The following is a 24,621-nucleotide window of genomic DNA, read 5'->3' on the forward strand; positions in this document are numbered from 1 at the left end:
AGACAGACAAAACAAAAGCCGACAATCAATGGTTTCTTTCACTCTTGAACAGTTATTCGCAGAGGCGCCATTGGTCTGGCCTTGGCCAGAGGCGGGTCTGAAATTGGAGGCAGGAGAGCTTCTTGAAGCCCCTTACAGGAACCACCTCTGTATCCTCCTCCCCTGCTACCAAAACCCCTACCAAAACCCTGCTAGACACCAAACCACCACAAACATGAACTCTGTTGATGTCACAGTACAATTCAGACACAGATGATGTACTCAGGGAAGTCTACTCAGGGATAAGCAAACACTCACTTTCTTACTCTTTGTAAAATTGTAATAACGTCTCAGGAATGGGCTTCTCACAAACAGGTTTGTGGATGAGAGGAATTTTAATGTCAGATTTATGCACAACAAAGAAAATTGCAAAGGCCAAATGTTCAGAACCTAACTGGCTGTGTGCAAGAAAGAGCAAAGTGAACAGCATAGGAAAGAAATTGCGGACTTCCAGAGTGATAAAAACGTTGAAAATTACCTCCTTGATACTACTAACAGAAGAAAGTCCCAAGAAATTAGCGTGAAAATGCAACCTGAAGGAGTTGAAGTCCATATACTTCAAGGAGGCACAACGCTTGCATACTAGAATTTAAAGATGTTATTCATGACACTGAAGTGTACTTACAATGTTCTCAGAATATAGCAGAAGCAAATTAAGAATTATGAAATAGATTAATAAAAAAAGCCATAAAGCTCAAATGAAGGACCTAATTCCATCCCTATTAAAATACAAACAGCCACATTCCCATTAAATTCAGTGAGACTAGTATACTGAGCCTGAAGTGGGGTGCTTAGTGCATGCTAAAATCTACACGCATGCAAAATGTACTAAAAAAAGCAGACAATTTACTTTTTGTTTTACTTCTACATCTAAAAGAAAAGAAGGCAGAATAATCACCTGCATTTGGGCTTTTCCCTCAGAAACAAAGACTGAGTTAACTTCTTATCTTCTAAAGCTCTGCGATTAGTGTCATCAGCCACGTCCTAAATCACAGATGAATAAAAACCGAGTGGACCTGTGCCTGTGATCTTTACTCAGGGAAAGCCTTTCTGACAGCATGGTCACTGCAGGATGGCATCCTCCCTTTGGGGTGCATGCAAAATGCTGCTTGTCTGCCACATACTGAGTGTGGTTGTTAGTGATGGGGCTAAGCCTTCTGCATTTCCCATGTCAGCTTCTCAGTGCTTGCAAAGAATTGATGCTCTGGCTGTCTCAGCATTCCTCTAGTGAGTCTTCAAAAGCCACGTCAGCTCAAAGGTGACAGTAGAAGGAGAAATGCAGGCAAAGACCTGTGTATGAACTGCAAAAAGTCTATGTGGCTGTATCCAAATTTAGTGCTCTGGGCACTTCCGAGCCCTTGTGTCCGGGAGTAAGAGACATGCTTTAATTAGTCCCTAATTTTTCTGCCTGAGGAAAGCAGTGTCCTAGGGCAGGCTGTGATGCTTGCTTGTCTGACAATCCTTTGAAATAACTGGACAAAGAGATTCTGAGGTTTGCAGTTTGCTGGTTGAGAGCTGGCAGTTGTGCAGGGGTGCTGAAGAGTAAAAGTTGTGCCTCCTCTGAGGCCATATTAGGGATGCAGTCCCTGGTATCCAAGAACGTGGCTCTGTGAAGCTGGGGCTTTAGCAAACCTCCTGTCCACTTCATCCACACAGGACCAGGACCTTTGAGAGAGTGCCAAGGACAAGAGCTCCCAGACAACACCTCTTGCAGATGTATGGCCACAAAAGGGGGCATGTTCTGACCTGCTAATGAGGGCATTTCAATATATGCACTGCCTAGGGTTTCTGGGGAGCTCAAGGAGAATTGTGTTTGCTGACTGTGTTCTTCTCCCCTAGAAGTAGGGCAGATCTTCACAGTCGCTAGCCTCAATCTGCCATAAATTGTTGACCCACGCTGGTTCTGCTTCTCCTCTCTAGAACTGATTTTCTGCACAGGTTCAGTCCTTTGGGTTTATTTTTTGTGGTGGTCTGTGGTTTTGTGGGTTTTTGGCTAGGCAGCTAGTGTGACTTGAGCACTACTTGTCCCACAGCTCTCAGTCATCTTTAACTTTTGTGATATTCATATGCTTTCCACCGTCTTGTGTGCAAGCCTTAGACTTTTTTGGGTAGGAATTGTTTTTCACTGTGTTTGCTGAGTACCTTGCAGAGTTGCTTCACTGAGGCCTTGTGTACGACTACAGACCAATGACAGTATTGACAACATAAATGACCTCCAAAGAACTAGCAATACTTCAAAAGGGAAAACAGCAACAAGCTGTTCTTAAAGCGTGAAGGAGAGAGTAACATGAAGTGAGAGAGTCAAGTCCAGTCAAGCCCAAAGATGTCATTCCTCAGATGACACAGTACCTACTTGGTACTTGCTGCAAACTAGACTATCTCAAAGATGAAAATAGGCTGTTTGAAGTATGCTGCTGGTCTCAGCTCCAGCAGTTGAGATTTGCTTCAGATCAGCATCATGCTGCCCTCTCTCAACCCCAAGCAGTTTGTCTCCCCTCTCCTCCACTATGAGGCTGCATTTTACCTGAGAATCCTCAAAAGCACCAGGAAGGAGCTCTCTACTCTGTGGGTGGATTTACCACTTGTCATGGGTTAGGACACCACTCTCCAGGGGTTGTAAGGGTTTGCCTTTTTCCAAAGGCTGGGAACTGTAAGCATACCGAACCAAGTGAGGCTCAGAGCACTTGGTTCACCTTACTTTCCCCGAGCGCTTTTCCCCATTACTAAATGTTCCTGATCAGGGCAAAAAACGACCTGTGCGGAGCGCAGGCAGCGGGAGAGGCCGGGGGGCCCGGGACAACTCGGGGAAGCCGGTTCGCCCTCCTTTCCCAGCGGAGGCCCGGAGGTGAAACTCATTTTCCTGGAGCGCTTCCAGCCCAGCGGGGCCGGGCGCGGGGCCGGGCGCGGGGCCGGGCGCGGGGCCGGGCGCGGGGCCGGGCGCGGGGCCGGGCCCGCCCCGCTCACCTGGGCAGCCGCAGCGAAGCACCGGTACCGCTCCCTTCCACTCCTGGGAGGATGAACGGGCCAGGGAGGAAGGTAAGGGGAGGCCGGGCGGGTCGGGGGGACAGCGGAGCGATCCCTAGGGGCTCCCCCCGCCCTGCTCCGGCGCGCCTAGAGCCGGGGCATAGCGGCGTCGGGTGCTGGCCCTCTCCGGGTGATCTCCCCCTCCGGGCGGCACCCCGGGGGCTGGTGGAGATGAGTCCGACCGTTGGTGCTGCCAAATCGTCTGCCTGACCCCGCTCGACATGGCTCAGTTGTGTTCAGCAGCGCCCGGCGCGCAGAGCCAAAGGCTCCCTCTGAGTGCGGTGACCACCCGAGCCGACTTGCTGTGCGGATATTCAAACATTCCCACCGAGGAATAAATCGAGGGAGGGGAGTTGTGTCGTTAAAGTAGTTGCGAGCAGCGAAGAAACTGCTTGTGAGGAAACAACCACTGAAGTCTTGCTGAGGGACTTTTCAGTGCTGGTAGGAGAACCACAGTCCCTTTTCTTCAGTGCTGTGAAGTACTTGATTCGGTCCTACTGGAAGTGAAACCAAAGGGTTTGGTGGAGAGCAGAAGTCTAAGCCTTTTAAATGTGGTGTGACCACTGTTGTCCTAGAAAATTTGCTTATAACTAGAAGTACCTGGCTACCATCCTGCCGAAAGTTGAGCTCCTCGAGGGGAATAATGTTAACGCATAATGCTACTGCTGGTGGCTGAAGCATGTAGTTACTGTGTATTTCTATACATTACTCTTCCTTTTCAAAGCAGTGTAGTATAGGGTTGCTGCGTCTCATGCTGACACAAAGGACAGTGCCAAGTTGGCCCGTTCTAGGGAAAACAACTGCAGGTGTCTGTCCCCAGGAGGAAATCTGCATCCCTGGGGCAGCTCATTACCTGTCAGAAGTGAGGAGCAAAAGCCCAGGACTGCATCTTCTCCTGCCCCTGGGGAAAGAGAAACAGCTGCAGACAGCAGAGAGCAGGAACAGCAGCTCTTCCTTACTCGCACACAGAGGGGTGGGGAAGGCCCCTGCTCTGCCATGCACTCTCAGCACAATTTGTGCCTCATGGCACTCACAGCGGCATGGACTGCTAGTGGAAAGGAAACCAGACTGAGCTCCCTCTTCAGCTCTGCTCCCTCGTACGGGCATAGAAACAGGCTTCTCTGCAACTGTTTCCTCACTTGCAAAATATCTTTAGTGTGAAGTATTTTATGAACTCCTAGAGAAAACGGAGATAGCTGACATTGTCCTAGCCAGTCAAAATATGACTGTAAAGCCCAATTCAGGTTTTACTGTGTGACTAGCAAACAATCCCAGCAAACCCATTCTGTCTGAGCAGTACTTACCTGAGGGTATCTTAGTGTACGGTGTTGCTATTGGGAGATTGTTATTCACAGCACTCACAGAATTTAGTATGCAAACACAGTATAACAAACCCATGGTAAATTAAAATACAGTTTTGCGGCAATGAATGATTTTTCAAACTTATGAAATTAAGAGTTTGGGATAGGGGAAAAAATAGGACTTGATTTTGCTTTTTGGTTGAGTTGGAGTTTGGTCGTTGCTTTCACTGGAGTTGCTCTTAATTACATTGGTGAGAGAGCTATCAGATTTGTGAGCTGAAAAATACATTCTGCTCTTCCTCACCTCTCGCATTTAATATCTTTTCTGTTTTCCAAGGACCATCATTTCTTGTATTATCGATGAACAAAAGCTAGATGTAAGTATTTGATAATCTATTATAGATAATCAAACTACTATAGAGGTGCAGTTTTTTAACCAAATAGAGGTATACAGAGAAGAGTTCTATTGTAGATGCTATGATTATTGTTTTCCTCATATCTATTTTAGGTTAAAAACATAGCATGTAGTCTGGATAATTTAAATGATTTTTAGGTATTTACTTTGCTCTAATCTGAGTATGGTACATGTTAGTTTTTGCTGTAATTTAGAAATCTGTTGGACCAATGTGAAAGGACTGAGAAACTATTGAGCTTCCTAAAAGCGTAGTGGTTTTTCTTTTCCTTTCTTTTTTTTTTTTTTTTTTTTTTTTTTTTTTTTTTTTGTACAGGCTTATTTATACATTCTTAAACTGGTTTTACAGTAAATGAACCATGAATAGAGGTAACTGTCTTCAGTAGTTGGTTGTCAAGTACCAGATTTTTAAGTCTCTGTAAAGTGTGACCTCTGAAGTAGTATATTCTTACCGCAATGAACTGGGATTTACAGATGTTACCTCCAATAATGCCAACATAAACTCTCCAATCTACTCATAGCATAGAGTCTTAATATTGAGGTCAGAGTGAAGCCTATGACTGGCTTTGGAAGGGATATAAAGTTTGGAGGAGTGTATTTTCCTCATTGTGGAGGGATTTGCAGGTGTAAACAGCATAGAGAATATATATCCACTGCTTTTTACTGGAAAAAAAGACAACACACTTCAGGGTTCCACTGATGGCTCCCAGAATCACTCATATCCTTAAATTCATCATGCTGAAACCAGTCATGTGTAAGAAATTTGTTTTCTGTGCGCATAAAATTTGTTAGGATTTATACATTTGCAAATAAAGCCAGTGATGTCTCTTTAGTAGTGGCAAAATTGGTGTATGTGAATATCTTCCAGTGGTCGGATGCACTGGCTTAATTCTGGGGCCACACTAAATGTGCGTTTCTGAGGGCAGAGTCTGCTTCAGTACAACAGCTGTCCTTCCTGTAAGTCCCTGGTTGAATTAGTACATGCTGCTCATAGTAAAGACTTCTGCTTTAGTGCCATCAGTTAGGGCAGAGTGCAGCGAGATGACTGCAGGAGCATGACTTGAGTGTGCCATAAGAGGTGGTGCAAGTGTGCAAGCATGTGTTCTAAATATTCCCTCTTCCCCCTTGTTCAGTAAATGCATGTTTGTCTTACAGGCAAGATGCAGGAAGAGTACTTATGTTAGGAAAAGGGATCTTTAACTTTCCATTTCTTTACTTTCTATTTCAGCGGCAGACAGTCATCCTTCTCCTCTGCACACACTCACTCTGCCCCACTCCATGCTAACCATCACTCGGCGGGGATATATGTGTATATATATATGTGTATATATATATATATACACATATATATATATGTATAAAAATGCCTGAAGGGAGAGTGTAAAGAGGACAGAGCTAGGCTTTTTCCAGTGTGCCCAGTGACAGGTCCAGAGACAACGAGCACAAACTGAAACATGGGAGGTTCCCTCTGAACATCAGGAGGGAATCGTGAGGGTAACTGGGCACTGGAATAGGTTGCCCAGAGGGATGTTGGAGTCTCTAACCTTGGAGATGCTCAAAAAACAACCAGATACACCCATCCTGAGCAACCAGCTCTAGGTGGCCCTTCTTGAGCACATAGGGGTTGGACTAGATGACCTTCCAACCTCAGACATCCTGTGATTCTGTGATTCTGCTGTCAGACAAAGCATTAACTTATCCTCCCCACTTTTCTGTTGCTTTTCAGCAGTCCACATAGCTCCCCATCCTGCAGCCTTCACTTCTCTCAAGCAATCTGGCACTTCCCATAGGCAAGCTTATGCTCCTCAGTGGTGCTCCTTCCCTATTACCCCAAAATCAACAGCACAGAGAAAGCTACTTGAGAACTGCATTTAGCAAAGATCCTCCAGAGCTGTGACTTCTTATTCCTACAACTTACACTCTGACATCAACTCAAGTGTTATACCTAAGCAAGAGAAATCCGTGTGAGAATGGGCAGGTGCCTGCAATGCTGTCTGGAATCAATAGCAAAGTTGTCACAGAAACCCAAGTACTGGGATGTTAAGGAAACCTAGGTATTGACTGACTGATGAAATAACTTACGACTGATACTGATTCAGAAAAACAGGCTGTGAATAGCTAGCAACACAGCTTAGGGTGTGACGTGACATTCTCATAAACCTCAGCCTGCAAAGTCAAACCACAGTTTATGATCACATCCTTTATTAAAATTCTAGATACTGTTGATACCTGGGTGGATGAATTCCTATGAACAAAGACTCAAGCTAGATAGTCGACAACTCTTAGAGGTCTTTTGTGGCAACGTCATTTACACCAATCTATGGGTTCTGAGTGGCATTCCTGAGCTCCTGGCTTTGCTGCAAATCTCAGGTGTGGTCTAGGGCAGTTAACTCAAATCCCCAACATTAGTTTCCCAGCCGTTAACAGAAATTAAGAGGATCTTGAAAATACAGCAAGGAATACATACAACTAGTTGCTCTTTTGTTATTAAATGCCATTTTAGGACACATTCATCTGCAACCAAGTGCGTATGCTTTGGGAGACTGGAAGATCTCATCCAGAACTGCAGCCTAAGCAGCAAGACAGGCTGCATGGTTGGGTGGTGAAGTGTAGTCTGCTTCATTTCACTTGTACTGAGCCTGTCTTCAAGCTGGTCCTCAAAGACAGCCACCAGCAGAGCAGTGTGGCAGCATACAAACATGCAGCATATGCAGGGTATGAGCCACAATTTGGTTTGTGGACATTGACAACCAGTGGGGAAAAAAATTACCTTGAGAAATTTGGTTACTAGGGCCAACACAGGCTCTCTCTGGTAACAGGAAAAATATAGTTTGTCAAATAGGTTGGTGGTCTCAGTCCAGTTCTTGATGGATAAGTGAATGTCCATATTGGTATAATTACAGTGACCCATGGACTGGATCAGCACAGACAGAGGCTAAAGTCTCAAACAATCTCACTAAATTCAGGCATTTTAGCTGTGAAGCCATCACTTCTGAATAAACTCATTTCTAATGCATGAAAGTGCTTCAGGAGCATTAGGAGCCAAAATAATTTGTTCAGAGCACTTCGTCACTCAGCATCACAATCCTTTTACCAACTGTGCTTCACATTTCTAGTATTTTTACATCACTTACTAAAAACTAGGTGGAGAAACAGCAATTAAACATCAGGTAACACTTTAAAGAGAAGAAAAGGTGTACATACAAGTGTTCATTGGTAACTGGGTGTCAGATAAATGCTTTACTAGGCAGGCAGCATACTGCTTGGATGAAATTAGCAATTCTTGAAGGATTTATAACGTGTCATTGAAAACAGATTTAAACTAAAATCTTGCAAAGACTTAAAAACCACATGTTTAGTTTTACACCTCGTAGGTAGTTTCGCTGAGGTCAATGAAACTATTCACTGTGGAAAGCTAAGAAGGTGCGTAAATTTCCGCAGCATTAATCATTTTGCATGATTATCTCCCCAGGGACTGGAAACAGGCATTGGCAGCTATCAGACATACCAGCTGAAACAGCAGTTTTTGTCTTTGAATATTGGCCTAGTTGAAAAACAGGATTTAAAATCGTGGAACAATCCTGGCCCTTTTTCCTAACTTGCAGTGGGTGCTGTGTGGCTCTGAACGCCTCCCCATGGTGTCCCGAAACAATTGAGATTTCCTTACCCATGGCTAAGAAAAGTGGGCATGTTTTGACTGTCAATACAAGTATTTTTAACTGCTTAAAAAAAAAAAAAAAAAAAAAAAAAAAAAAAAAAAAAGGAAACAAAGTATTTGGCACAACTCAGGGTGTGTCATGTTGTACGTAAGGAAGGCTTGACAGCAGACCCTCTGCCAGGGTCGGAGGGGGCTGCACAACCGACGATGCTTCTCCTTTCTCATCCTCCCCCCGGCTGAAGGACCCGGTGGCCGCAGGCGCCTCGCAGGACTCAGCCGAGGCGGGGAAGGGGCTTAACGGGTCTGGGGTCCCTGGGGGCGGCGCGGGGAGACGGGCGGGGGTGCCGGGGAGGCGCCGCATGGGCGGGAGCGGCCGGGGCAGCGCCAGCGGCGGGGGGTGGTGCCGGTGCCGCCGCGGGGTGCGCGGCGCAGGAGCGGCGGCCACGCAGCCCGGGCGGCGGCAGGTGGGAGCGGAGCGGAGCGGAGCGGGCCGGCCCGCCGGCGGTGCTGTGGGGCGGGGTGGGGAAAGGAAGGGATGGGCTGCGCCCCCAGCATCCACGTCTCGCAGAGCGGCGTGATTTACTGCCGGGACTCGGACGAGTCCAATTCCCCTCACCAGACCACCACCATCTCGCAAGGCACCGCCACCCTGCACGGCCTCTTCATCAAGACAGACGCGGCCGACTCCATCCCCTCCGTCCTCGCCTACCAGAGCCGGCAGCCGCCGCCGCCGCCCTCCGCCGGCCCCCGCCGCAAGGAGCGCAGGGAGCCCGGCCCCTCCGCCCGGGCCAGGGCGCCCCGCTGCTGCGGCGTCGAGGCGGAGACCCAGACCAGCAACGCCGGCGTCAAGGTAAACCGTGGCCCCTCGGGAGGGGGTCCCTGCTGGGGCTGGTGCGGGTCCCCCCCGGCCGCGGCGGAGGGAGGACGGAGCCGGAGCGTCCCCCGACTCCGCCGGGGAGGGAGAGGATGCTTCGGCCGGCGGGATGCAGCTGCGAGGAGCGGTTGCCCTGGTGCGCACTGACTCACCGCAGCTGCGGCGGCCGGGCCGGGCCGACACTGCTGCAGGGCGTGGGGGCGGGTGGGAGCCGCGCCGGGGGACGTCTCGCCTGGAGACCCCCCGAGGGCGAGCGGCGCCCGCCGGGCTTCTCGGGCTCCCCTCGCCCCGCGCCCGCAGCCCCGGGGTGACTCCGGGGTGCCCCTGTGCTGAGACTGGTCTTGGAGTTACAGCTAGGAGGGGAATGGTTTCTGTCGAGCTTGGTGGCTGATGGCAGGGAGTGGGCGTCTGGGAGATGTGTCAATACGCTGGGGAAAAAGTCTCCCCCTGTTTAATTCTCAACAGTCAAAAAAAAAAAAAAAAAAAAAAAAGTACTTGCTGTTGCGTTTTCTTGATCCTTTTTTCTTCCCCCCGTATCTGGTTACAATGAACTGTTAGTGTCAGGCGTCGGTGTTCAGCCGAGAACCGAACCTCTATGGTTAGCCCACACGGGCAAATACGCCTTGCTGGTGTAGGGCTTGGAGATGCTCCCGGGAGGGGCGGGCAGGGGCTGTGTCTGTAGGGTTGTCTCACTCCAAATCCGAAAGGCTTGTGGCCCCCCTCTCAGTGGCCGAGGCGGGCACTGCTGTAACCTGCTCGTCAACATCTTCACTTAAGTTCAGCAGTTACAAGAGGTGATAGCTCTGTGTTGTTTTCCTTTTTTTATTTTTTTTTTAATAATATCAGAGGGATTTTTGATTAATTTCCTGAAAGTTTTCTAAGAATGAAATTTTGCTTTGTTGCCGTGTTTCAAAGCTCATTATCAAAACAAATGATGTCATCATCCCAGCTGCACCTTACGTTACTTTTCAGTCGTACTAACAAAGCAGGATATCATTATAAAGTAATTCCATGTGCTTAAATAGATCCTGGCATTTTGCTAGAATATACTGAAGAAATTAAAAGAGTATATAATCTTCTTATATAATTTAGAAAATACAGGAATCACATAAGGAAAACATAAGTGAACGAGATCACAGGAAAAAAAAATCCCACCGCCACAACCCATGGTCAGTTTGTTCAGTTCTGAGAAACTTGCAGAGTTGTCTGTGGTTACATTGACTGTTTTATATGTTCAGAAGCACAGCCTGCATGATCAGTGATAGGGATAAAGTCTGAGCAGGACTGGAGTAAAGAGATTGTTATATTTCTTGTATTTGGGGATTTATTCTTTTTACACTTCAGAGTGGAATACTTAAGACAAAATAATTTATTTTTTTTTTTTAGTGTAGGGGAGAGCAAAATAGAAAATCTTGCACAATTCTTTAAGTTGAGACTTGAAAATAAGATATTTCTTTTAAAGTGCTAATGTCCTTTGCTGTTTTTATGAATTGTTTATTATTTGCTATTACATCATGTGCTCTTATAAAGAAATATATTTGTCAACTTTCTGTTTGTTAAAAGTGAATGTATTTCAGATGTTTTTGAACTTCATAATGGGCACTGTAATATTATTTTGGATATTATATATATAAAGTTCTTTTTACAGTTTTAGAGTACCAAGCACCTAAGGGCAATGATGTTTTTTTTTTTTTATTTAGCAGCTGCTTCAATGATATAATAGAAACGTTTCCATTCTTAAAAGAATTAAGATCTGTGAAATACTTTATATCACTTTTACACTGCGTTAGAGCCTCCATTCTTGCTGCTACTCCTGCTATGATTTTGTACAGGTTAATATCATACTTGAGTATTTGACCAAAGCAAGGTTGGAATATTACAGAACTATTGTAAAGGCAAAAGAGTACTTGACACCTGGAGGGCTAAGAAGTGGGAAAGTACGGAGATATGGTTCCCCAGTGGTATGTGATAGTAATATTTATTTCCACAGAAGTTCAAAAATGAAGAAAAATAGTAGTTATTTTGGTACAGAAGAATGGCTAGTAATACCACACGGTTTTAACTGCTGTAGTGCTTAGTTGCTCATAGTAGCTGTTTTGAAATCTCATCAAACTGTACTTAGGGGACAAAACAAATACATGGGTCAAATGGCTGTGAGCACTATTATATATTAATGTAATATTCCAGTTGTGTAATCATTCAACCCACTTAAACGTGCTGCTTAGTTTGTCTTCTTTTTCTGTTCTAAACTGTTTTTTAGTTGTTTACACAATCAAGTGTTGTATTATTTACATCTGACCCTATCTTTGTACGATGTTTTAAAACTCAGACATACCATAATATTAAACTGGCATTAAAAGAAATCGATCTGTAATGATTTCAACCTGATGCGTTTCAAACAAAAAACCGAGCACAATCCCATGTCGCTTAAAATACATGGCTTACCTAAACCTTACTTTTTAAGTCCGTTTAATCTGTATTCCTTGGGGTGAAGTCAGTGTTACAATGAAAACATTTTTGCTTTCTTTTCTTCTCCTTTTTTAGTGGAAAGTTCTGAATTGTTCACAGTGTTCAGATGTATTGGTCGCATTCTGCTCACGCTGGTTATGAGTAACCACTCAGCAGTTCTAGTGTGCGCGCACTTCTTTGTGGATCTCAAACACTTGGTAACAGATAGCTCCAGGTTACCTGACAAAGATCTTAAGTGAACTTGTTAAGTATTATAAGATGCATCTGCACCCTAATTTGGACTAGGACCCACAGTTTCTGGTGCCCAGCCATACACCATGCTACTAAGGTACCTGGGCAGATACACTCGAGCAAAAACCAGATATTCCTTGCCCACGTTCCCTCCTTAATAAAACCAAACAGTATCACAACTGCAAACGGTATTAATACCTCAGACCCTACGTCAGCTTTATATAAAGATACAAGGCTTTTAGCTTATATCACTGAAGTGTAACATTGAGCATGAGATGATACTGAGTGAATAACGGTTGCTTGACCCATTGCTCCACCGTTGCCAGTTCTGAAGTGCAACAGTACCAGCTCTTTAGCAAGAAGTAAACAGCTTCTTGAACACTTCCTTGGGGATTTGGAAAGATAATAAAAGTTTACCTTATTTATGTTTACAAATACATGTTTTTATTATGGCCAAATACACATCTTAAGAAAAATTGCGTGCATAGATAGGCTTTTCTTGAACATTTTGATACTTACATATTAGCCAAACTTAAAGACTACAAGAACAAACAAGTTTTAAGGCTCTTGTTGCTAAAATATAGCCTAGTGGTGAAAAACCCCACCCTCTGCAGTCTTCTATTGATTACTTTGTCCTATTTTTCTTCTTGAAATGACAAGAACAGCAGGTGTAGTAGTTCGGTTCTTATGCTGTGTTCTTTGTGGAAGAGAAAAACCTGTTTATAAACCTCTCTTGAAAGTCAGCCACACTAGAAACATGTTTTGACAGTCTTCAGGCTTTTCTGTAGCAAACTAGTTAATTAAAATAATTACTAGAAGCAAAGCTCAGAAATAAGAAATGCAATGGGACAGTAGCTGTTACCAATGTTGGTCTGTGCTAAGTTCCAAGGCAGAAATATTGAGGAGAAGGATGAGGCCAAATCTATCAAGCACCTAGCTTTTACAATTAGTTTGTGGTTGTTTTTTTTAAATCTGGGGGAACAGGGAAAAGGATGCAGGTGCCAAATACAAATACAGTTATGGAGAGCTTTGAGAAATCCAGCTACTGAGAGAGTTGTATCAGGTCCATGGGTCCTGGAGAAATGCAACCCTAAGCATTGCCTTGATTTCAAATCCAGTTCTTCTCTTTAAAGCTGTATTGTGTAAGTCACTGTACTTCTTGGATTTCTTGTGTTGTTTGGAGTGTACTACTGTTTAACTGGCTGCTAGTATGTTCTGTAGAACATGGAGCATACCAGATATAGGGTAAACTTGGAAATAAACATCCCAACTCTGTAACTTAGTGTGATGAAGGTCCATTTCACAACTTAGTAGGACACCTAAGACATCAGAGTCCTCTTGAACATACTCTGGGGCTGCAAAGGTGACAGAAAAAAAAATTGTACAGGCCAAAAAGTGTTGAACTATGTTACAGTGGAGAACTTTTTTAATTTAGGCTAGCTGTTCTCTGAGAGGTACTGGCCTGAATAACTCTTACCATGAAGAAAATTGCCAGTAGAGAAGTGCTTTTCTTGGACTAAGCCCAGACTTCTTAAATGAATACCCTAAAAGGACTTTTACAAAGACTTACCTCTACATATCTGACCTTTCCATTCTTTCTTCAAATGGTGCAGGTAAACTTCAACAACCTCTGTGGTTGTGCTTTTAGGCAATGCTAGACATGACAAGTGCTACAGAATGGAGAAAACCATTTCTTTAGAAAATAATAAACCATTGGCAAAGGAAACAGAGCAGATTGGTAAGATTAAACTTACTTAGTATTGAGTCACACAACATTCTGGACTTCCAACACTATTCTGGCTGATAGGTGTTTATATCATTAAATACAAAATGCATCTCGCCCCCTGCCTTAGTTTGTATAGGAAAAGAGAAGTGTTGGAAGCTTGTAAGAGAACAGCCTTACCTCCACCACTTTCGCATTGAGAGTCAACAGGTGTCTCAGGAACCCTACATCCCTCTAAGTCCTCCAGTAAACGTTACCCTGAAATATTCTCTTTCAGTGCCCAGAATACCAGTTGTAGGTAAAATGAGCGTCGGTAGCATCCGCTTTCTACTTTGTACCATTTGCTATGCAGAAAATGAGACTCTGAGGTTTTACCTTCTGCGGGGCTTGATGGGGATCTTTTGACAATTTCTAATACTCCATGATGATGCTGAATGCAGAGCAGAGGGATTTCAAATAAAACTGACCATGCAGCTGAAAGACATAACACAAGCTGAGAAGTTGTGCTATGTACCCTGGGGAATAATGCATGCTCTTGGGATGCAGGAGGTGGATTTGAATTACTGCAGCTGAGAATGCTTAATGATCACTAGGATGTGATACAGAAAATGGGCACATATTTTCCCATTCCTTTCCTTCAGGTGAGGAATAATCTAGTCATCTATCATACTTTAACCAGTGGTTTAGTCACCAGAGTAATTGACAGGCTTAGGTTGTGAAACTAAACATCACACCTGCTCCACGGGTAGTCCAAGAGAGAGGCAAGGCTACCAAACATCTCTTGTAGACATTTCCTTTCAGCTGGCCTGAATGCCCCTGCTGCACCTTGGACATCAATCGCATTGAGATGATAACTTGCCGTATTTGCTGTAATGAGTATTCAACCACCTGACTTGCAAAAATGTTTCCTCTTCCTTGTGGGGGTCCTCCAGCTTCTCCAGGAGTTTGTTATTTCAGACAGGTTGCTGTACCTTTTCTAAGTCCATGTGTTCCTAGATCAGGTCGTTGTATCAGGCTGGATCATACAGCATAGGCTTTCCTGAATGCAAGTGCATATTTTCAATAACTTGGTAATGTTCTGTGTAGTAGTCCTGAATTTTGTGTAATGATACCTAAAGCCTGTAGAAGTTAAAAGGAGTTTCTAGATCCTGGTGATTTCTGAAATGCTGTGTGCTCGTGGGTAAATTTGTCAGATTAATGCAACCCAAGCTGGGAACATTCGTAAGCCTTAGTCCTATATGCAAGAAAAGAAGCAGTTGGGGGTTTTGTGTGTTGTGTGTTTTGGTTTTTTGAAATTGAAGTCCTTGTAGTACAAGGCAGACATGGTATTTGTGCGACTACTGTATTCTCACTTTGGATTATCTGTGTGCTCCCTCAAGAGTGTTGATGGTTGAAAACTAGAGTCCAGGAGGGCAAGATTTGGTGAAAGTGTAAGTAGTGGTGTGAAGAGGAACCAGAGGTGGAAAAGAAACTGTGCTGTGGGATAAATTTTCCTCTTGCACCACCTGCACTGCTGCCAGATCCCAGGGTGCTTTACTTTCCATTTAGATAATTCTTTGCCTGTATTTCCTGTCTGCCTGTTGGTCACTCCTGTTATTTTTTTTGAAAGATTCAAGTCTGTCCTGGTTACAGGGTTTTTCAGTGTAGCCCAAAGTGAAAGATGCATAGTGTGTGTGAAATTCATAGAATTATCTTTAATGTACGTGTAACTTTTCTAAAATTACCTTCAACAAAGGTTATGTGTACCTGTGTGGTTGCTAGGAAATAGTATGTGAAGTGTCTTACGATGTAGCAGAGTTTAACTCTTTTGGGGGAGCGTTGTCATGGTAACCAAACCCAGTATTTTCTGGACTTCAAAATAAGTCAGTGGTAGCAGGATTATGGCTTCAGAAAATCAACAGCCACCTTTACCAATGTAAAGATAAATGTATGGAGCAATGTGGAACACAGCGTATGTGTTTGAAGTGCATCGTTTTGTGGTTGAGGGCATGAGCTTACAGTAACAACTGCCACCTGATGATCTCCTGTGTAGTACTGTCTCCCTCTGGCCCAGTTTAGTAGGTGCATTTCTAGCCCAGTAAGTCACTGGCCTTGCAGGGCAGCAATAGCTGACTGTCCCCTTGCTTTTCTGAGGGCATCTTCTTTGGGGCAATTCTCATGGGCCATAAAGTATGACAAGCTCATTTTGTAGGAGCTCTGATGACTCACTCAAAACACTGGCGTTTTTGGCTTCTGAAGATTGAGTCACCTTTCCTTTTGTGTGAGGAACAGGTGCTCATTTACATTGAGATATATTATTAATTCTGGGTAAGATGGCATGCTGCACAGCTTTCTGGAGGTAGTGTCTAGCGCAGGTAACTTTCTTCAAGGAGTGGACCATTAGTCCATTTGCTCATGAGCTTTGTTTTTCCCTTACAGGTCAATCATTTGTGTCAGCCACTGCCCCAGCTTTCAGCATCCAATTATTTATAAATGTCTTTCTCACCTCTGTTGTCAGCTATAAAAGAACAAAATGTATGAGAGACATTCTGTTCCTTTGGATTACCTTGGACTCTGTGAATAGAGAGTAATTCTGGAGAACTGTTAAAAAAGAAACCAACCCTGTATGTCTCTGCCCACTGATTTGGCCATCCAAATATTTCGTATCTTGAATATGGAAAGGGTAGAGCTTAGATTTACGCTGAGAAGCCCCTCAGCTAAATGGTGTTGCTTTAGAATCATTTTAAATATTAAGCTCTTAATAGTGTGAATTACTCACTTTGAAAATACAGAACTAATTTTGAGATAGATTTGCAATTCACTGGTCTCTGGCCCCAGATTAGTACCGTATCTGAATAGGCAGCTTTCTTTCTAAAAGGATAGGAAAACTGGACAAATGTCAGTTGGTTTCGTAGCATGGAAGAGTGGACCAGGAATCACAAAGATTTGGGCCACCTGGACTCCAGCACACAGAATTCACAGAGAATGCAGCCCAGTGTGAGCACGTGTATAGATACTAGGAAATTGTATTTAAATGAGAAATGCAAAGAAACAACAGTTAGCTGAGAGACTTTGTATTGGTAGGTCAGTAATGTCCACTGCGAGGTAAGGCAATGAGCTGAAAAGGGCAGAACGGAGTTTTGAAGCAGTGTAGCTAATGGAAAACAAGCTATTCAATACCTATTTATAAGCCTAGGACAAACTGTGCACACAGCCATTTTGCATGTAAAGCTGTAACCTGTTAGATTTAATTACAATTTATTTGTTTATATTTGGAGGGGTGGGGTCTGATTCCTTTCTCATTTTATGCATGTTTAAATCAAAATAGCGATAGACTTACCAGCGGCATTCATTTTAGTGCTATAAAAAAAGTCAGCTTAATCAAATGTGGAATTGGACAGGAGGTCTCTGAAGTTAGCTTTGGAGCTGCTTCCAGCACTTCATTTTACCCTTTCTCTTAGGTCAGCTGTTTCGCCATAGGGACAGCGAAAGAGACTTTCTTCTTTCCCTGTTGCAGATTTGAAAGGCTGTCTGAAGGCACTGTGAACTTGAATGTTGACTTGATTGACATTCGCCTACAGTTATCTTTAATAATCATTGTGTCCATTTATGAAATGCAACTTGTCAAACCATTGTGCTAGCTGGAAAACCAAAAAAGATTTTTTAGAAAAGGAAAGGGGAAATGAGGGTTTAATTTTTGTGTGTATTCATTTCCAAAGTGAATCAAATTGGTTTTGAAACTCCGAGACCCCAGAGTATGTGGTAACATGGTTGCTAGGGTGTTTTCTGGAGATGAGACACCCAAGTTCAGTTCTCTGTTTTGAGAGTCTGAAGAGGTTCTCCTGCATGACTCCCTTTCTTCTGGACTGTTGGCTATTGTGGGTTTCTCTTCCTTTTGGCTCTGAGGCCGCTTTCCTGAAATCCACTCATTCCAGAGAGTCCTGTCCTGATGAATCACTACTTCCTCCTGTTGCAAATAAAACCATGTCCTAAATAGCTGTTTAATTATATTGGGAAATAACACAAGCTTTCAAGAAAAGATGGTATGTTCCATTTCAGAATAAAACCATTCACAGGTGTCGAATGATTTGGGCTGTGTTTATGTGCTGGGCAGTGTTGTGACTCATGGAAGAGCAGGCCGGGACAGAGACTCAAGCCAAGGGGAGTGAGGCTGAAGGGGCACATGTGTATAGAGGTATTCTGGGGAAAAAAACGTTTGTCTTGGTGGCACAGGATGCTGGTGACTCTTGGAAGTCTTGAGGAGAGGTGATATCTGAATTTAGTGATTTCTCTCCAGATCTTCTACCTACAACAAAAATAGAGTTTGCAACTCAGTGCTAAGGAATTTGGTGAATTGTAGCAATCATCTTGAATGTGTTATTTCTGGAGTTCATTTGTGGTTGTCTTAATGAGCTTCTAAAACAATTCAATTGTACATTGGTTTCACTGCAACAGGAAGTGCATAGGTGGTGTATGAATTATTTAAGAAAGTGAAATACCATAAAATTATCACTAGCGTAAAAACTAGCAGGACCGATCAGTGTTACACTCAACCAGAAAGCATGAGGATATTGTATGACCTCTGGTAAGATCTTGAAGTGAATTAGATCTATATGCTGTTCTTAGGGAGTTAGGCCCTCATGAATGCACGTGGAACAAAGTCTTGTATTTCAGTGTGTTCCTGGGTTTTGTCCTGACACCTACCATTTTGTTCCAACACATGCCTATAGAGTTCAGGAAGAAAAACTAGTAGGTGGTGAGAAAATCTCTTAAAAAATAGTTCAAACCATTAGTTTTAGACTTTGGGCTTACATTTGTTTGTTTCTTTCTTACCCTATCAACTTGGAAGTTCCTTTGTTGTCTGTTTGCAGATACACATTAACTAGAACAGTCAATGCACATACAGATCTTTTTTGGGCCTCTGGCATTTTAGTGGCTTAGGGACCATCCATACAGTTCAAAGGGTTCAGTAATGAATCATCTTCAAAGAAGGGAATCGTTTTCATGGGTTCCACCAGATTTAGACAAGAGGCTATTTTTAGATCAAGGATTTTTTTTTCCCTTAGAGCTATAAGACATCTGTGGCCTTGCCTTAGATTTGAAAAATCTACTGTGCTGAAAGTAACTCCTTTAAGACTATCCTTTCATGTTCACTTTATTGTTATTTTTCATTTGATTGCAAATAGTCTCCAGATAGCTTAAAATTGAAAAGGGCTCTGTACTTCTGTAGTTTGCATGTAAAGTCTTGTCAGAGAACACTAATTTCCTCCATGGTTAATGCAGATGGTTGCCTGTGAAAGGATGAACCTTAATTACCATGCTCGTGCTTGTTCTTGGGTGTCGATACATAATGCAGTTTACCTATTCAAGTCTGAGAGACGTGTATGTTTACAAATTGGTGTCTTATGATACACATATGGTTTTCAGCATATAGTATGTTAAACAGCAATTGGGTAAAGACTGTCTTCAACACACACTTCTTTTATTTGGGAGCTCATGTAACATAGCTACACAGGGTCCACTGGAATGAAACAAAGGAAAATGGAGGCAACTTGCTCACAGTGACAAGGTGTTTCAGTTTGTGTTACTGATGTTGTAAAATGGATACTAGACATATGTGATCATCTTTGAGTTTGGGCTGGGGAGCTACTCCTGCAAGATACTATCATCAGGCAGATGTAGGAATATCTGAGTGGTGAAAAGCAGCAATAAACTGTTGTGCACTTCAGAAACTTTCAGGAGAGAGGTCAGTCCAACAGATTGTAGACACACATTGTAAGAACATTTAACAGAGGTAGTTTTCTAACTGAACACTGGAACATGAAGAAGATAAATGTGATTATTTTTTTAAGGCGCTTACCAAGAAGTACTCTGGATTTTTTCTGTATCACTTCTTATCATTGAAGAAAGAACACCATTTTATTTCAAAATCTAATGAAAAAGCTTAAAATACAGTGTTCAATGATGTGATAAAAGCTTTGTACCTTTTTGCACTTCCAGCCCCAGTACAGAAATATGCAATTCATACCTGTAGTCTGGTAAAAATGACTGAATTCAGAACTTACCTCTCCATATGTTAGGATGCAAATCTTGCTCCTGGAAAGACTCCACTGACATCAGTGAGATGAAGATTTGGCAATTTTCAGATAGGAAGAGAGCAGTAGGCAAAAGGCTATTAAAATTTTCTGAAAATTTCCCCACATTTTATTTTTAATTCAATTGAAATAAATTGGGCCCTGATATCTCCTCTTCTGGTTAGTGGTCTGTCAGGTACCCGAACAGCTGGCAGCTTATCTCCCACACAGCCCGTAGCTATTTTAGCTGTAGCTAGTAGTTGGGCTGGGCAGTGCTACTTCTCTGAATGTGTCATTCCTAACTGTCCCTGATACGTGTTCAACATTTCTTGATGAGCGAAGGAGATAGTGCCATGGCACAGGTGCAGCATACCAGATTTGTATCACTTGGAGATGTCAGCAGTGTTTCTTGCCACTGCTCTGTTTTATTGATCTGCCACTCTGTCTAGTATAGGATTTTGTTTTTTCGCTCACTGTTTCAGTGTAGGATCACTGAAGAGGATAGTCTGCCTTCTTTGGGCAATGGGTGATTCTTTTGTATGTTTGTGTGCATATTTGGTGTATGCTTGCCTGCAGGTTGGGTAAGCCATCTTCTGGTGTCTCCCCTCCAGTTTTGGAGGTCGGATTTTTGTCCCCATTTGAGTAGTTACAGAGGTACTGCAACTGGTGAGAATCAAAGCAGGGATACATTTAAATATATGCATTTCTTGGTTCTTTTTTGGTCACAGTTCACATCCCATGTCTATCAGCTGCCAACTCTCTTCATTCATTCTTTGGTATCAGTTACATTCTTTCTCACTCTGGAGGAGAGTAGTTCTATCTGTCCGTTCTAAGTATTATCAAAACTGATGAGTACCTGACAACAGTAGGCCTATGTTCTTTTCTGCTACCAGCACATTTGCCACGGACAGGAGAACATCATGGCACAGGTGTGTGACTTAAAACAGTACTTTCATTGCTGCCTATCACAGAGTTAAGTGCAAAACAGGAAAGGTAGTCTTCTGTGCCTCCTGTCTAAACTCCCTCCAAATATTTCTGCTTGTCTGCTCAGAAATTTCCTTGGCAACTGACTTGTATGCTGATGGGAAGTTAGTGGGAATTGGATTTCCTGCTTATTTGGAAATGTCACTTCAACAAGAGAAATGTTTCAAGGATAAAATCTCTGGAAAAATGTTTCAAGTCAATCAGGACTTACTATAGTCAATCTCAGATTCTGTTTATTTTGATAAAAATGTCCATCTGACTTACTTCTTCTTCAAAAGGCATTACTTGTAATAAACGGAAATTTTCTGGTGGCTGGGAGGAACCAGATGGAAAATTTCTAACTGGCGCAGTTGGGAGGTCCAAAGACATGTTACCATAGAGATACCCACAGTTGTTTTAAACCAACTTTAAATTACTAAAGCTTGAGCGATAATGATTTCAGCAACATCAGCTGTAAAACACACGCCAGGAGGCTGGTGGCAGCTGGCTGCACTGGCTACACCTAACTACAGCCCAACGATGTAAGCTTTTGAGATTGGAAGCATAAGACTGAGAACTCACAGTTCTTGCTGAGACACAGCCAGCCTTGCACTAAGGGGCCTGACCACGTGCCTCAACACCTCAGTTGTGCCACTATTATAAAGGACAAATAGGTGGCCTCGGACAACCAGATCAGATTACAAAGGCCCAGTGGCTCCACAAATGGGATTGCAGTGCTTGATGGTGCTCTTCCTCCTCACTTGGTAACTGACTTGATTTTTTTACTTTTTGCAATGATGTATTTTTCATCTTTAGTAGAGGTTGCACTGTTAGATCAAAATTCAGAGTGGAAAATAAAATGAGTGATTATTTACTCTTCTTACCGTCAGCTGTAACATCATTCGTGTTGTTACAGATTTGGCTTTGCTGTCTGTGTTTAATGCTTGCAGATGTGTTCAGTGAGCACATATGGAAATAGAAAATCACTCCCTTTGAAGGAAAAGATGAACTGGAGCGCTAAGGTGAAGAATTTAGCAAACTATCTTTAAATAAATATGGTCTCTGACTTTGCATCTGAGTCAAAAGAAGCCAAGCAAAGTTTTAAATTGAACTGGTAGGCTGTTCCTTGATCCGTTGTTGTTATGTTTCTTTTCATGAAGAACCTAGTCATATGAGGAAGCCTATGAATGAAATCCTTATCTGATATTACTGTCAGCAACAGAAAGGTAAAGTGAACAACAGTCAGTAGTGTGTGTTCTGCTGTACATAAAAATTCATGGAGACTTCTGTACTGCTTCATGCTGTACATGTTTCAGTGATAAGTAATAATCTCAGACAGAAATGTCTGCAGTCTACTTTTGAACAGCAGCATAGACAGTCATTAAACCAAGCCATCTTAAATAAGATAGACGTTCTTGCAGCCATTTCATTTTCTCAGAATTAGTCTTTTCACTAAAGCTCACTTATAAATCCATGCCAAGTAGAGTGTATTTATTCTACTTCTATACACAGCCACAGAATCTTCACTAGTCTTGCAAGGTTAATAAAATAATTTGTGGTGGCTACCAGTGAAATTGCTTTGTTCATAGTATAATCCAGTTGAGCTCGCATAAAATTTCATTATAATTTATAGCAAGTGACTTACGCAACAAAACTCAGTTAAAGTAACTGGCATGCATGAGAAATGGAGGAATAGTTCTTATTTGCTGTAAACATAGGTAAGGTTTCTATTCTAACATATTTTCATTTTCTTAATCTAATAACATCATTGATAATTACAAGATCATAGGCTTTATTACATGTAGAAATAGAGCAAACTTTTTTTCTGATCTGATACAGGCAAAGTCAGTTTGAGACTTTTGTGTCCCACGTTCTGACATGGCCTGATTCTTTTAATGCTGTGGCTTTTGCCTCCTCTGGATGGATGGCTGCAGAGAGAGTTCTTGCTTTGTGATAAGGAGTCCTACGCCACCACAGTTGTCTCAGTGTCACCAAGTGGGAGCAAGCTCCTATCTGACTCCTGGCTGGAAGGATAATTCACAATCCAGAGCTGAAGATCCCACTCTGCAGAAAAATGGGAACTGTGCGTAGAGTTGCTTTTAGTTATCCTCTGAAAACTTCCAAAGTTGGCTCATGGTAAGTGTTTTAAGGCAATCATATTTTAAATGTGGCAAGAGTGACTGAATCATTTAAAGTATTTCTGGACATATCATGGTTGAAATTAAAATACCAGATTAGGGAATGACGTCTTTTAATTTTTATTTTTAATGGCAAAGTACATTTGTTTGAGCTGTTTTCATAAAGTGAAGTATAAAAATGTCAGTTAATGCAAATGTATTTCAATAGGAATTAAAACACAAGAAATTTCTAAAACGTGAGATGTAAAGCATGACCCAGCACTCAGACTTTTATGGGGGAATGGCACTTTTTCAGCATCTTGTATGTATTCATTGCATATTTTTAAAAAACTGATGCTGAAATGGGTCAACAATGCACACTTCTGTAAAGTCGCTGCAGTTCTTGTCACTAGCAAAATGACCTCACCTTCTCTCGCATCTTACTGGTAACTTTTTTGGGGAGGTCCTTTCCTGAGTTCTCCCTGAAATCTGAGAAGCAGCATTCTCTGGTTTTGTAGGAAAAAAAATCACTGGACAAAATGTACATAAGTGGTATATCAAGACCACTTTTCTTTTAGCGTACACAAGGCAAACTCCCATTACAGAACTGGTGTTTCTGCGAAATAAGTTCACCATGCTGACTGTTAAATTGCCTTAAAGGCTGTCAGAGCTGTTGTCTTAGACCCACTGTAGACTCATGGTTATGTTGATTCACACTAACTTTGAAAATACAGCTTTCTTTACCTTGAGGACTTAAAAATAGCTTTGCTGTATTTTTAATGAAAGTTTTCTGAGTAAACTGTACCTGATAAATGGCAGTTTCTGTGAAAAACATAATGACTGCAAATTACAGAATGTGTCAGACTGTGCCTTGCTTTATAGACTGTGCCTTGCTTTACAGCTATATATTAAAAAAAAAAAAAAGGAGATAGTGTTCCATGGAGCACATAACATGAGTTCACTGGGACACTGAAAAAAATAAGTGAGAGAGAGATCTTTTGAGGAATAATAAACAAAAAACTACTTCTGTATATTTCAGAAATCTCTATGGCCTGCGGTGAGGAATGGATGCAGGAGGTATCATACGTGCTTACCTTGGTCTTGTACGCGTTACCTGGTGTTGACCATTCTCAGAGACACAATATTAGTTTGGTGGCTTGATCTAGCCCAGTGTACCTGTAGTTAAGTGTTTGCAATCCTGGCCTCCATTGAAGCCTGACTTAGCAAAATATTTAAGTGCATAAGTAGAACCATCCAGCTTGACTGGAAAAACCAGAGCACTGGTTTGACTTCACATTTCTGTAGGGTCATTGCAGTGAGAAGAAGTCTAAAACAGCCTTGGAGTGGTTATAACCTGTGTCTGGCAGCTAAATATAGAACAGCTGATTAGCTCTGTGTTGCAACAAAGGTTTAAAAAGAAAAAGCGGTATTTCACCAAGAAGAGCTGCATATGTGAATATTTCTTGTTCCGATAATGTTATGTGGATCTGAAGACTTGGGGCCTAAATAAGGAGTACTAATATATTTGCAGTACTGTAACTGAAACAGCAAGTGATGCTCTTGTGTTACCTGATGCAGAAGATCTGGCTATCTGTGCTGCATTACCACTTCATCACAAGGTTTCTGCAGATGGGACCAGTGAGCTAGTCAGACTGTTCTATGTGTGCCCAGATATAGGCTTTTTGCGTTCAACGACTGTAACAATTACAGACATTTCATTGCAGATCTATTTTGTTAGGAGGCTTCCCAGCCTGACA

General features: G+C 42.6%; 1 protein-coding gene across 1 annotated transcript in view; it reads left to right on the top strand.

The window, feature by feature from the left end:
- The first annotated feature begins 8,969 nt into the window (after window positions 1-8,969).
- The window catches only part of PDE8B (phosphodiesterase 8B), a 77,046-nt gene continuing 61,394 nt past the window's right edge, over window positions 8,970-24,621 (top strand). Inside the window, exon 1 of the mRNA XM_086480402.1 lies at window positions 8,970-9,284. Within this exon, the coding sequence (XP_086336528.1) occupies window positions 8,970-9,284 (315 nt within the window). The remainder of the gene's footprint in view (window positions 9,285-24,621) is intronic.

This window comes from Leptosomus discolor, chromosome Z, assembly GCF_034619465.1.
Source record: "Leptosomus discolor isolate bLepDis1 chromosome Z, bLepDis1.hap2, whole genome shotgun sequence".
NCBI lineage: Eukaryota > Metazoa > Chordata > Aves > Leptosomiformes > Leptosomidae > Leptosomus > Leptosomus discolor.